The sequence below is a fragment of the Lutjanus erythropterus genome, chromosome 2, assembly GCF_056507025.1.
Source record: "Lutjanus erythropterus isolate fLutEry1 chromosome 2, fLutEry1.hap2, whole genome shotgun sequence".
Lineage (NCBI taxonomy): Eukaryota > Metazoa > Chordata > Actinopteri > Lutjaniformes > Lutjanidae > Lutjanus > Lutjanus erythropterus.
Window position 1 is genome coordinate 42,763,758 of NC_139318.1, and position 15,084 is coordinate 42,778,841.

The following is a 15,084-nucleotide window of genomic DNA, read 5'->3' on the forward strand; positions in this document are numbered from 1 at the left end:
CTCAGAAACATTTCGTCCTTCGACGCCTGATCTCATTCAGAACCAGGTCACCAACTCATTCATGTGTTCATGGTTATGGACAGAGGAAAATGTCATTTACTACAACATTTTGCACCACATTGTTTCGTTTTGTCTCAACGATCTTTACATAAATTTCTCATTGATCTTCAATTTTCACAAATGTAGGAACTAGAGAGTGTTCATTGAAAAGACAGTTGAAGAAACGCAAGTGGAAAATTAAGTGTGTCAGCTCTTTATTTAAAACCGTATTGGTTGTATTGGTTAGGCGGTAACACACACACACACAAACACACACACACACACACACACACACACACACACACGGCTCACAAAATAAGATAATCAGTTGTTGTTGAGCAAGTTGCTTTTGAAGAGAGTTGTTCAGTCAGCGTTGCTCTATCAGTGTTTTTGTCCCAGAAAGCTTGTAAACGCACTGAACCGCCTTCACACACACACACACACACACACACACACACACACACACACACACACAATATCAAGCTTTACATTAACACAATTTTATTCTTCATATTATCATTCATTTCCTGTTTATTCTATAAGAAATTCTATGTAGAATTACGTGTACTGTGTTGTTTTCAGCTGTTAAAAATACCATATCTGACACTGGGACATGCACAGTGCATCATGTACGTCAATGATCACTGGTAAACAAATGATATCCTGGCAGTAAAAGCAGCAGGCAGCCGCTGTGCAGAGTCCAGGGACCAGTTCCAGATCTACGTCAGTACCTTGATCGGGGGTATACTGAGTGGAGAACTGACCTGACTTACATGCTTTAGATGTTGGAGTGAACCGGAGCACCCGGAGCAAACCAGCGCAGGCACAGGGTGAACACTCAAACTGCACACAGGAAGGTGATTTGAACCCACAATGATGATGATAACTGTATAATCACCTAATCAGTAGATATGTTTGCACATGAAAATGTTTCAAAAAATCTTGAAATATTGCAAGGAGGGCAGGGAGGGGTTGCAGTTCGGTGGGCTGAGGATTGCAAAGCTGCTTTTTTGCAGACGATGTGGTCCTGATGGCATCATCGGTCTGTGACCTCCAGCACTCACTGGGTTGGTTCGTGTCCAAGTGTGAAGCAGCTGGGAAATCACCTCAACACTTTATCCTATTAGATATGTGTGTGAATTTGGTCATAAATTCTATAATTTTCTTTGAATTCTTGAGTTAAAAACTCATTTTGTGAGATCACGGTGACCCTGATCTCCAAATGTAGCCAGATGATTAAAGCAAAATACAAAAAAAAAGTGCAATGGAAACACACTTAGTGAATAATTGATGATATACATGAAACATGTGACACTGCAGCCTCAGCTCCTCTGAAGAGATTTAAAAATAGCAGCGGACAAACATGTAACATTCATCAAATTAATACGGGAAACAAACATCACATTTCCATCATGTTTTCTTCATCGTTTTTCACCGTTTGAGGTTTGACTGTCTCTCATTTAATCACATCATCTCGTTTTGACCTCTTCTTCTGCAAAAGTATGATCGCACCAGTCTAGAGAGCTGGCGCCACTAAGGCTTATCTTGATGAACCAGCTCTAATAATTGCATAAGTTTCGTGGATGGAAACCAGCATTCGTTTGCATTTTCTTGTGGCGTCTTTGTAGAAATTCTGATAAAATGTGCGACACATTTGGATGGAAGCCAAGCTCGAAGTCTAATCGCTCACATTTACTTCTTCAAAGATGAGGGGGCTGCAGGTTGCTTTCAAAAATACATGACCCATTATTATGAAGGATACTAAGATGTTTTTTTACTTATTGCGAGGCAATTGACAGCATTAATTTTAGCCAGTTGTACCAAATAAATTAACAACCGGTGAGTGCAGAATGTGTGTCTCCTAAAGACAGAAAAGGTTTAGAGACGTTTGTCCTTCTTTCTAAATGAACAAAGACAAAACAAGAATTAAAATCAAAGTAATAAATTCTCAGTATAACAGCACGCTCAGATAATCTGTGACTTGTTCTGTGTTACGGCACATCTGCTGTACATGTTGCTTCATAAACAGACCAAACTCTGTCTCGGTTTTCAAAGAATTTCTTTGGAACACCATGAAAGCTCAATCTGTGTTGCCACTGTTGTCAGATAGCTGAGAGTTTCCTACAGTATTTTTTCTAATCTTCTGTTTTTTTCTAATATAAACTAGTTTTTCTAATCTGGCTGCATGATAATGTTATCAACAGACTGTTAAGAGTACAGAGAGGCTGAGATGTATTCAGCTCTGTTTAGTGAACAGTGTTTTAATCCTGTGCGATTATAGTCTTTGATAGAGTTGTTCTGAAGGCCTGCTGTTCTAATGTAACATCTACTTTCCTTTACTTGAACCACTTATTCAAATGTTGCCTGAAATCCTTTTGTTAAGAGCATGTTAAAGGATTTTTTCTGTTATTTTTTTTGTAATTTGTAATGTAATCAATTGGATTACAAACATATCTGTAAAAAATGTATAAAAATGTAATGAAATTACTTTTATATTACTTCAGAACTAAACTTTGAAAATATTTCAACTTTATTCCAAAAAAATGGATGCAGCCACAAAACTTTAAATTCCACAAATATTTTTTTTTTTTCTTTTTAAATACTTCAAAACATTTTTAGTGCAAATAAAATGTGTCTTTTTCATAGGGTTCATTTTTGTTTAGCACGTTTTTTGAAGAAACCCTGCATCTCAGATACACTTTTTATGAGTTATCAGTGGTGATTTTAAGATGTAATCAAAAATGTAATCAAGTAACCCTTGACAGTGTAACTATAATCTAATTACATATTTGTCAAATGAAATCAGGATTGATTATTTTTTGCAAATGTGAAACAAGCTCAAGGAAATTACCCAATAATTTAAAAAATGCCCCTTCAGATCAGATCGAGGGGAAAAATGTCTTCAATACAGTTTCTATAGTGATTTTTAATTTTCACTCGACATCCTATTAGTTTTTGTAGTTTTTGTGAATCATAGTTTATCAAACATGTATGTCTCAGTTGATAAGTATAAAGAAAATTCTGTACAGAAATGCCGAAGATATTAAAGATGGTGTCACCATTACGTAGCTGACATTTTCACAATTGTAACTGTGCTGTTCTTGCTCAGTACATATCAGTGTCACAGTTCTTTAATAATCAGATTTAAGGAAATATATCAATGTTTCTTTATGTTTTGAGCAGCAGAATGTGCTGAAAACCCAACACTGACATATTATCTCCTTGTTAAATTGTTCAGTTGTTTCATTTCTGCATCCAGCCGACTCATCATCAACATTATCATCCCATTGGAGGTTTGTTCACCTGATGAAAGTAAGTTTAAACTTCACTTCGCTTTATCTCTCGTTCGCTCTTCACCGATGCCTGAGGGAAATATCTGCATGTTTAGCTGCTAAATTCTCCACATAACAGACGCTCCTCACACAGCCATTTGCTGTTCAAGACCCTGAGGTGTGGCCAAAGACTCTGAAATAGCTGGTAAGTTGACCTTTACTTAAGATTATTTTGTCACATATCATATGCAGCGTTAGTAGAGACTGAGGCGTATCACATACATACACGTACATACCACATACAACACTGATGTTTATTGGAGCAATGCAGTCAAAATTGTAGTTTGGTTTGTTACAAATGCCTGGTTAGATTAAAAATGTGGATTTTCAGAGTTATGGTTAGGTGAGTATATTCTCTATTATTATTGCATGTTAAATGGCTGCCATGATATAATCTTGCTCATAATTTTGGAAGATTTATTTAATAACAAGGACAGAATTATGACAAACACATAAGTTAAATGATCAAGTGAATTTCTAACAGGCTTCACAATTATATTTTTAATTAGATTTGGCATTTATTTCATTAGAACACCCAAAAGCTGGACGTTGCATTTGCTGTACTTACGTCCTAGACAGTTTGCTAGGCTATAATCAGGCTAACACATTAACCACATTTTCACCAAAGTACCCAGAATTTTCACTCCCTTTTTAGAATCCGTTTTCAAGGATTTAAAGGTTCCTTCAGGCCCTTGTTTTGTGCTTTTCCACTGTAGACCCACAAAGATTAGGCAGATTAATACAATGGCCAGAATACAATGAACAAAAACAAAAAAAACTGGTTTGTTTCAGTAGATTTTTAAAATGGTGGCTGAAATAAAATGCTGCAAGTACTCGACCAGTCAGACATGTTCAGCGCTGTAGGCCCCGCCCAAAAAGCTCCTGTACTTTTGGAAAATTCAACCACTGAACAGCTACTCTTTCGGGGATAAAATAGTGGCCCTGAAATTTCATTCTCATTCAAAAACCTCATCTGTCTTCAGCACTTGTTGTTCTTTCTGATGGTACAAATGCAAATGTCGCCGGGTTAAAGATCCTCTTTACGTCTGTGTTTTATGACTGCTGACTGGGTATGGCGCAGTTTACAATATTCCCCATAAAACACTTAAGCAGAGGCTGTTAGGTAAGAACAAGTGCCATTGTCATGCAGCTTCCTTCCCTGTCTGTTCCTCTTCTTGTGCCGTATTAAATAAGACCCCTGTGAAGTTTCTATTGGCTGCTGCATCAGCGTTGAGGTCAAGTCCAGGCGTGACCAGGAGCGGTCACATCTGCCTTTTCAGCAGTTCAAAGCCCCCATAAGCCACCATTTTAGTTCAAGTATTATTGTCAGAAACAGGAACTATAAACAGCTGCGATCAAGCACAGCTACTCCTGGTACTACAGGGGTACTATAGCATTAAACGTGCTACTATTAGTCAAGTCATGTTAGGTAACTTTTGTTATCTCAGGACACTTTTCACCAGCGCTACCAGTATGAGTAAAGTAGTTCCTTCACCTGTTGTTGAATCTGCAACCACAACTACTTGTACAACCTCTACAATGGGCTGTTTGCATAGCAGACATGTTTACCTGTCAGAGCAGGAAAAACACAGGCGGACTTCATAACACTAATTACGGCTGAGTTCCATTAAGTGTCCCAGTAACACTGACAGTGAACCAGCATGCACAATAGAAGGACCTCCCCCTAAGTTTAATGCAACAGTTATTAATACACCTGAGTTGACATGTCAAAGCGTCTTCTGTGCAACTAGTCCGTTAGAAAGGTTTTCATGGCGTCTTGGATACAATTACTTTACATTTCACTCGCATGCTGTTAAAAAATAGCATAAGAAGTTAATATAAGCCATATGCACGAATACACACATATGCAAACAGTCAAAGAAATAAGAAATCAGCAGGACTGCATGTCTTCAACAAAATTCATAATATTAGGTAAATCAGAATAAATACTACCACCTTCTTCTTCCACCTTCTTTTCCAAACTCCTGAGACAATATTAGGCAACATAAAGGGATATCCCTTTATTTTCTCTGCTTTACCTTGTTGTCAGACGGGCTTTTCTGATGCAAAACCACTGTAATATGAGCCAAATATCACCAAATACCACGAGAGTCGCTGGTTTACAGTTGCCTTTATCAGTTACGTCTGTCAGTGTGATTGTGTGACTTCAGCGTTTTAAATGGTTAGTTTGGATTCAACACGTCTGCAACTACAACTACTTGCACTGCTGCTAAAGATTTTTCTAGTGTCATACGATACAGTCTGCTCAGCACACACCTGCTGAAAACACACCACATACTCCAGATTGTTACTTCTGCAAATACAGCTTTGAAAAAAATAATGACAAAAGCTACGAAAACAACAGACTGTCAGACATGTCCACAAAATTCATAATTCACTAACAAAAACATGTACGGCATAATTATGACACTAATATTACAATAATTAGCAAACTTTAACTTATCAAATTTGAACAACCCTGCAGGATTGCAGGACACTGCAGAAAGGTTAGTTCTTAGTGGGATTTTCATTAGAAAACAAATTATTCCTGCATATCTTTAAAGAACTGTGACATTTTAATCTGTCAGTTCCTCAATCTGATCATTAGAAGTTGTACTACAATTTCCATTTTTACTGCTGTAACTAATACAACTAAAACTATTATTAGGTACCTTTAACTTGACTCCAACTCGACTACAGCTCTCAGCACTGTTACATTTAGAGGCTAATTTTGTCGCTGTCTTTGTTCAGAGATTCCCTTTAACTGCTGCACACACACATGCACGCGCGCGCACACACACACACACATTCCCCTGGCTGACCTTTGACCACACGAGGACGAGCCCCCGTCCGTCAGCCAATAAAAATGGAGGCCAGCCAAGGCGCTGCCCACGTCACACGCACCGGCCTGAGGATGTCGAACCCTGAACTTACATCACTGAGTAATGTTGGTCAAAGTTCAACAGCAGCTGCTGCAAGAGGACGAGAGGTTTCCACACCAGACTATTACAAAATAGTTTAAATCAGCTTAAGTCAGGGCTCTTGTTATCTGAGCTGATGATTAATAATTTTAAAAATAAAGAAATCTATGAGAGACAATGAATTTGGTGTCACTCACATGCGTGAGCACCTGAACACATCACATCTGTATTTTTATTGCAGTTCTCACTTTATCCAGATTCCATGGAATTTAGCAACACGAACTGTCCATACACCCGGGCATTATCACCCTGGCTTTCCTATTCAGGCCATGAGTGTGTTACAGATAAAGATAGTGCCAGCAGTGGCCAGGACACAGAGCTGTCTGTCGCTCTTTGGGATCAAAGCCAACTGCTGTCTATCAGCGTTCAGCCCGGGGCAGGGGGGAACCGGTTACGTGAAGACGACATTACGTCCCGTTTGTGATTAATGATTCACCGCCGGCCTGAAACACCATGTTTTTCAAATCTGAGAAGAACAACAGGTTCATGCAAATCACTGAGAGGACGAGCCTCCCCTCACACCTCCTCACAACCCTCCTCCTCCTCCTCCTCCTCCTCCCTCCTCTTGCGGGACTCCCCAGAGTATAAAAAGAGCAAAGCTTCTCCACAGAGGTACAACTGACCAAGAAGGTGAAAGAGTCCTCGACTCCCCCCGAGAACAGCCAACAGAGACTCATCAGCTGATGAGGCCGAGCTAAAGGCTCTCTGCTGCACATAAAAGCTACTGAAGGTAACCTGATGCTCTTTCTTTTCAGCGTGTAATGTGAGCAGGCGTATTCATGTTATCTGCACAGGGATGCTGTTACATCACTCAGAGTCTGTCTGACCTGGAGCTTGCAGCAGTTTTTTGAAAACTGAGTTTCTTATACAAAATAATTTAAATGGGACAAAAATCTAACTGCCTGCAATCCAGAAAGACAAAAAAATAAGTTAAATGGAGGAAATATTCAAAATTTGATGTCTTGCCTTTTTTCTTCTATCCTTGCTCCTCTTTAATACCCTTCCCCCACTTTTCCTTTCCTTCCCCACTTCTAGACCTCCTCTCGTCTTTTCTTTCTCCCTCTATCGGCTCCATCCCTCTCTCCAGACTCCTGCACCATGCCTCCTCAGCTTCAGTCCCAGAACCAGAGCGGTCCCAGGATCCTGCAGGGCGATCTGAGCGCCCTCAGCCCGGCCGTCAAGGAGTTTGTGGAAGCCAATGTGACACTATGCCAGCCTGACTCCCTCCACATCTGCGACGGCTCCGATGAGGAGAACCGTGCCATCCTGACCCAGCTGGAGGAGCAGGGGATGATCAAGAAGCTCAAGAAATATGAGAACTGGTAAGTTGGCTGGGGGTTAAATTGTTTTTAGGTGTTTTCTGGGCATTTTCTGAAATTTTTGGAGAGAAAAAGGGAAATAGTATGCTATCTGGTCAACAATAACAATTCTTGAAAGTATTTTTGACCATCAGCAGTCATAGCTGTGGCTGTTTTTGTTACTAAGACGGCGGTACCTCAATGCAATTGGCAGACTGCCCAGTCATGTTGTTGCTGAAGACAGTTTGCATCATTTGGCCGTCAGCAGCTGTTTAAATGAACAACATACCTGGAAAAGGTCTACATTCTGACAAACCAGTCAGTCCAGCTCATTCAGCCAGACAACACCTGCTTACCAGCAGCTGTCAGACAAATATGCTTGAACAGCATTTCTCCAGGTGTAAGGATAACATTGAAATCTTGTTTGCTCATCCTGCAGCAAAATGTGCAAAATCCTATTAGGCATCAATTTGTCTAACAAACATCCTTTTACTTTGCAAAAAACAAAGAAAGAAATTATAAAAGGTAATCAAATTTGAAGCAAAATGAAGTCTTTCTATCCTTCTTACCTCCATTCCCTCCTTTCTCTTCCTCTTTGTCCTCATGCAGCTGGTTGGCCAGGACCGACCCGAGGGACGTGGCTCGTGTGGAGAGTAAGACTGTGGTTGTGACCCGGGAGCAGAGGGACACGGTGCCCACACCTCTGGGTGGCGGAGTCAGCCAGCTGGGACGCTGGATGTCCCCGGAAGAGTTTGACAAAGCCATGGCTCAGCGGTTCCCCGGCTGCATGAAAGGTACCAGAGAGAAAGATGTTAAGACACAAATTAGCCATCAATTTTATGAGCTTAGAGTGATTGATATTATGATATAGATCCCTCATTGTGTGCTGGACAAAAGTTGCATTTTTAAGAGAAGTTCAACATTGTTGAACATAATTTTATCTGCAACAAAAAACTTACTGACTCCACAGTTTTATGAGGCTTAGATACCTGAGAATATCTACACTCAATAATTGACACTTCATCAGGTGTAGTTAAAGTAAAACACTAAAATGTTAACATCTCTGATTCTCTGTCTTCAGGTCGTACCATGTATGTGATCCCCTTCAGCATGGGTCCAGTGGGCTCCCCCCTCTCTAAGATCGGAGTGGAGCTGACCGACTCGCCCTACGTGGTGGCCAGTATGAGGGTGATGACCCGTATGGGGAAGTCTGTGCTGTCCGCTCTGGGGACGGGCGAGTTCGTTCGCTGTCTGCACTCTGTCGGCTGTCCTCTGCCGCTCAAAAGTACGTTAACAACATTGCCTTGTTTTCCATTCAGCTGCACTTAAGAAACGCTGAATGAGTGTTCTCCAAACACATGCTGTCCGCTGATTAAAATTTTCTGATTTCTCTTTCAGAGCCCTTGGTGAACAACTGGCCCTGTAACCCTGAGCAGACGTTGATTGCCCACATCCCAGACCGCAGGCAGATCGTCTCATTCGGCAGTGGTTATGGAGGAAACTCTCTGCTGGGGAAGAAGTGCTTTGCACTGCGTATTGCCTCACGAATCGCCAAGGAGGAGGGCTGGCTTGCAGAGCACATGCTGGTAAGGACTGAAAAGACTGAGCTAAAGTATCCATTCATAACATATCATAGAGACTTCCCACACAAACCTGTCTATCCTAACCTGCTCCTGTTCAGATCCTGGGTGTCACCAACCCTGCTGGAGAGAAAAAGTACATGGCAGCAGCCTTCCCCAGCGCCTGCGGGAAGACAAATCTTGCCATGCTGTGCCCCACGCTGCCAGGCTGGAAGGTCGAGTGTGTGGGAGATGACATCGCCTGGATGAAGTTTGACGACCAGGGTGAGGGACTAAAGACTTTGTGAAGTTCAAACTACCATCAGGGACATTACGATTACAGCAATAAAAAATAAATCATACAAACTAATATTTCTACTTTCGTTTTTGTTTCCTGTTTCCAGGCAATCTGCGTGCCATCAACCCAGAAAATGGCTTTTTCGGAGTTGCACCTGGCACCTCAGCCAAAACCAACCCCAACGCCATGGAGACCATCATCAAAAACACTGTTTTCACCAACGTTGCGGAGACCAGCGATGGCGGCGTGTACTGGGAGGGAATGGACCAGTCACTTCCTGAGGGAGTCACCATCACTTCCTGGAAGAACAAGCCCTGGAGCCCTGAAGATGGTAAGTGTTTTTTTTCTGTCAAACATTCTTCAGTGATATTCTAGTCTGAATAAGAGTTATATTGCAACCAAAGTTTAAGATTATTATTATAATTTTGTAGGTTTTCAGATGGTATTTTTCAAATACCAGCCACTTAATTTTCCTGAACAAAAACTCAAAATCTAATCATCATAACTGGAGAGGACTGAACAGGTTAAAAAGATATCTTGTGATTGATAGGATGGTAAAAGAGCAACAAAATTCAGACAAAGTCATGGAAACAAGGATATAAAATTTTAGGACAAGACCTTGTGAGATAAAACTTACCTTCCTGTCCTTTTTGCTCCTCAGGCGAACCCTGTGCTCACCCCAACTCGCGTTTCTGCACTCCAGCCGGTCAGTGTCCCATCATCGACCCACTGTGGGAATCCCCCGAGGGAGTGCCAATCGAGGCCGTCATCTTCGGAGGGCGCAGGCCAGAAGGTGAGTTGGACATGAGTGGAGAACCTGAAAAAAACTGAGAGAAAAGGACAGAGACAGTACAAAATGGGATCAAAAGTGAGAGAACAGAATAGAAAGGAATGGAAGAAGATGCACTGAAATATACTAATCTAACTTATGTCTCTGCTTCCTTTCAGGTGTCCCTCTGGTTTACGAGGCCTTCAGCTGGCAGCATGGAGTGTTTGTTGGTGCAGCCATGAGATCGGAGGCCACCGCTGCAGCTGAGCACAAAGGTCAGTATCTAATCTTAGTAATGGCAAGATACTTCAGTCTGATTACCGTGTAAGGGATTTGAAGGAGTTTCCTCAGGCTTGTCAAGATCTTTGACTTTGCTTAACAACCAATATCATAAAAATATGAAGGGCCACTTGCTTGGGCATTGATTAGACCTCACACAACAGAAGTTTTTAGTCGGGTTAATCCACATCACAAGCACTGGATTTGTCAGATTTTTAGATGAAGGATGGATTCATGTACCAGGAGATAATTAAAAAGATACCTCTTCTTTCTTGCAGGCAAGGTGATCATGCACGACCCCTTCGCCATGCGTCCCTTCTTCGGCTACAACTTCGGACAGTACCTGTCTCACTGGCTGAGCATGGCCGACCGCCCTGGCGCCAAGCTCCCCAAGATCTTCCACGTCAACTGGTTCCGCAAGAGCCCCACCGCCGGATTCCTCTGGCCCGGCTTCGGCGACAACATCCGCGTGCTGGACTGGATGTTCAGGAGAGTGAACGGGGAGGCCGGCGCCATGCCCTCCGCCATCGGCTACCTGCCCTGCCAAGGATCCCTGAACCTCCAGGGCCTGAGGGAGGACGTGGACCTCAACGAGCTGTTCTCCCTGGATCAGGAGTTCTGGCAGAAGGAGGTGAACGATGTGAGGCAGTACTTCACCACGCAAGTGAACGACGACCTGCCCAACGAGGTGGCCCGGCAGCTGGAGCTCCTGCAGCACAGAGTGAAGCAGATGTAAAGAGGCAACAAAAGGGAGGGGAAGGAAAGAACAGCATGTTAGCAATTCTGAAGGAGACTGTTGGTAATTTTAGAACAGCTTGTCTGTAATTCCAGAACTGAATTTTTGTAATTCTAGAACCACATATCAGAAATTCTAGAACAGATATTTAGTCATTTGTCAGAATTATCTAGAATTTTCAAGTATTTCAGGATTAACTTGTCATTGTTTTACTGAGGAACTCTGATTTTTATGAGGAATTCCCATGAAAGAGGAACAATTCTCCTCTGATAATTATTTTTACTGCTATATGTTTTGGATTCTACTTGTGTTTTGTGAGAATTGGTGGAAATCCCCCCTTTTTCAGATCATTATTCTGAAAATGCTTCCGTTAAAATTCGGCTGGGGATGTTGAGATGAATTATATGAACTTGGTAGGAATTGTCGAGTCAACAAACATTCCTCAAAGTGCTGATCGTGAACATGACAGCCAAACGGCACCAGTCCAGACTGCTTATTTGAATAGGAAATGTTTCCTTTCCATCCGTTCACATTCTGTCCTACCAGCACAATGTGTTGTTCCAATGTATTGTCCTATTGTATGTCTGAAGTCTACTATTTAATAATAACTTATTATAAACGCACAACATAGCACATCGCTACTGCCGTGTATATGGCACAGAGAGAGTAAATGAGTCCAAGTTAGCTCGTCTCAGTGTTGTTTTATCCCTTGAACACGGGGAAAATGTATGTTTTCTGTCCCTGTCATTATTTTTTAATTTATTTTTGTACACTGTTCTCTCTTGTTATGTCTTGGTTTTGTTTTGTTGTAATCTTGAGCCTCCAAAGCGGGGGAGACGGCAATAAAGGTTTTTTTTAAACTTATCAGTGATTCTGTTGAATTTTTCAAGGATCTGCTCCTGGTTGTTTTATTTTATTAAAAATTAAAAGAAATTTAAATGTTAAAGCTGCAATATTATCAAGTAGATGCAACTCATTATCCAGCAAAATGTCATATTCGGTTATCAAAAACTCATTGCTAACACTTACTAATCAAATGTACTCATGATATCTAATACACCCACAGTGTGAGGACTAGAGAACAAACAGTTCATGTTTGAATAAGAGCAAGAGAAAGTGCCTCAATGTTGGGACAAACTGTTTCTTAAATAACCACAAAGGCCAGAGAAGTGTCAGGTAAAGAAAGACAACCAGCCCCAGACAGGATAAACCTTTTCTTTGTGATTTAACATGATGGGTTTATGAACCAGTATCAAGTCCAACACGCCGTTTCACAGCAGACTTTTTAAAATGTCATTGCAGGAAAAGCCCAGTTCTTACTAATGACATTAAAGATGGCTGCTGCACTCCATTTAAGTTAACCATTTGCAGGTTCTTTGCATTGTGCATGCTCACTAAGGTACTCAATAACTTTACAGTATCAAGTGAAAGAGCCCAGAACCAAGTAATATTAAAACTTCCCCAGTTAAGTGATAACTGCATTTGATCCTTTTTGTACCCAGATTTAGAGAGAAAAAAAATACACTCTTTCAGTAAGTGTCTTTAATGGAACATGAAATTGTCCCACTGCTGCAGCAGCTACAACCCGTACGGTACCAACTGTGGTGCAGTGAAGTCGAACAGTTCATTGTGCCGAGATGCCACTAAAACGTAAATTATGGCTATGCTGCACGCTTGTGTGTCTGATAAAAATAAATGTATGAAATGCGGAAAGAATATTTTTCTCCCATTCACACAGTGGGCATGGAAAAAAACAGACAAAAACGTATCAAATGAATTTCCTTATTGGTGTCTGTCTCAGTTCAAATAGATAAATATATTTTTTTAAAATAATATAGCCAGCGACATGACATAAAGAGACACTTGACAGGTTGTTAAGCTAATTAGCTACACTTGTGCTTTTCCTGCTATGACGAGTCAAAATGTCTGTTTCCTTGTTTGCTTTGATTGTACAGTGCAGTATAACATACTGTACTGTGTGTGAAGTGAATATCTGTCTATACTCAGCTAACTTTAAGCTTTGGTTGGTAAGAAAGATGTGTTTGTCTGATGGTTGTAGGTCCAGAGGCATTTTGGCCTGTGCCCTTTGATAAATGAAGTGAGAGGTCTGATGTCTTAGTGCGAACCATTCACAGTCAAACCTTTCTAACAAAAGCATAATTGAGCATATCTTTTTACCTGCAGGGAAGTCTAATCAGTCAAAATAACAGTGTGCCGGGCCTTAAATACCTCATAATATAAGCTTCATCATAACAAATCCATATTTCTGCTGGAGCAATGAAATTCCAAAATAAATATAAGTTTCTCATCGGGGTTGAAAACAATATTTTGCAAATTTGTTAAAAATGTAAACATTAATAGGAAGTGTTTACTGCTCAATTGGGTTTTCACCATGGAGATACCTGATTGATGAATTGATCTGTGGTTCAGACAGAAGACATGAGACTTTTGCCATTTAAAGAAACTAATAATAGAATTTAAGCCGTTAAATAAAAATGTATAATGTAAGTAAAGACACCACAAAAACACCACTTATGTCTACATTTATTACAAAATCTCAGTGGTTGAGTCCCTGTGCCTGACATTAGCTGGACTGTGACTATATGAGACCACATGTTTTTGCCCCTCGTCTCTCTGCAGCTGTTGTGCAAGACGAGAAGATAATGAGAGCGACAGAAGTTAATCATCACTAACTTGTTTTTGACACTATCTGCAATCTGAATCCTGTGTGTTTGGATACCGTGCGCCACGCTGCTGTTGTAATGATTTTTAAGTGAGGGCTTCTGACAAGAACAGAGCAGCACCGACAAAACACAAACAACACAGTGAAGTGTTCAGGGGCCGATTTTAATCATGACAGATGCAGGAGTTTGTTGTGAATGATGTCCAACTCACGTCAAGGACCGGAAGTCACTCAGCTTACTCATTTTAGCCACCAATACAGTTGTTTCCCCAAAGTAGGTATTTCAGATTGTGGAAAGAAAATTTAAACATTTTAATTCAGCATGCAACAGAATACTTTTAGTCGAGCTGCAGCTTAATTAAATTGCACATGACAGAACAAAGACAAAAAGTACAGATTGAAAAGGGCCACATCACTGCAAAAAAATCGCCATCCTATCAAGTTATTTTTGCCTAAAATTAAATCCTTGGAATCTTATTTTCTTAAAGGTGCCATATATAAAAGTTTTATTTTAAAACATTAAAAAAATAAATCAGCAGAATGTGAGCAAATGATAGTTTTGATGTTATGTCAAAGGCGTCTGTGTATTGTGTTGCAGATACATCTACTGAAATTAGCATGCTAACCAGCTGGCCCTGGCCTGTCCAGTCTCATAATACCACTTTCTCAATAGGAAACAGTCTGAATGTAGAGATCAGCCCCCCTCCTAAACCTGCCATGTGTTCATCGTCCCCAGAGTCAGAGTCCTGGCCAGTAAATCACCTCAGTACTCCATCTACCGTCAAACTGGCCTCTGTAAGTCTCTGAGGCTATGATCAGTCCTGGTTTGGTCCGGTTCTGTTGCCCGCTTGCTGGCTTAGGCATTAGGATGACTACATTACTGCAAAAGACAAGCTAACAGCTGTTAGTTACATTCGTACCATTAGTGCCCCAGGTGCTAATTTGCCATTTTCAGCCTGTAGATTGCAACTAGGAGGTTGTTCTTGTTTCCTGGGGACTTTGAAAACATAGATAGCGGACACTGCGATGCCACTCGAAGCAAGCGACCAATGACAGGACCTGATAACCGTAGTGTGCATCTGGTGAGGCAGACTACATGTTGGGAGCTGA

At 41.0% G+C, this 15,084-nt stretch overlaps 1 protein-coding gene across 1 annotated transcript; it reads left to right on the forward strand.

The window, feature by feature from the left end:
• The first annotated feature begins 7,388 nt into the window (after positions 1-7,388).
• pck1 (phosphoenolpyruvate carboxykinase 1 (soluble)) lies at positions 7,389-11,305 on the forward strand. Its single transcript, XM_084740650.1, has 9 exons — positions 7,389-7,674; positions 8,260-8,444; positions 8,732-8,935; positions 9,049-9,236; positions 9,332-9,494; positions 9,614-9,838; positions 10,169-10,300; positions 10,456-10,551; positions 10,834-11,305. Exons 1-9 carry the CDS (start codon positions 7,451-7,453, stop codon positions 11,289-11,291), a joined length of 1,875 nt encoding a protein of 624 aa, XP_084596776.1. The 5' UTR covers positions 7,389-7,450; the 3' UTR covers positions 11,292-11,305.
• The last annotated feature ends 3,779 nt before the right edge of the window (positions 11,306-15,084 follow it).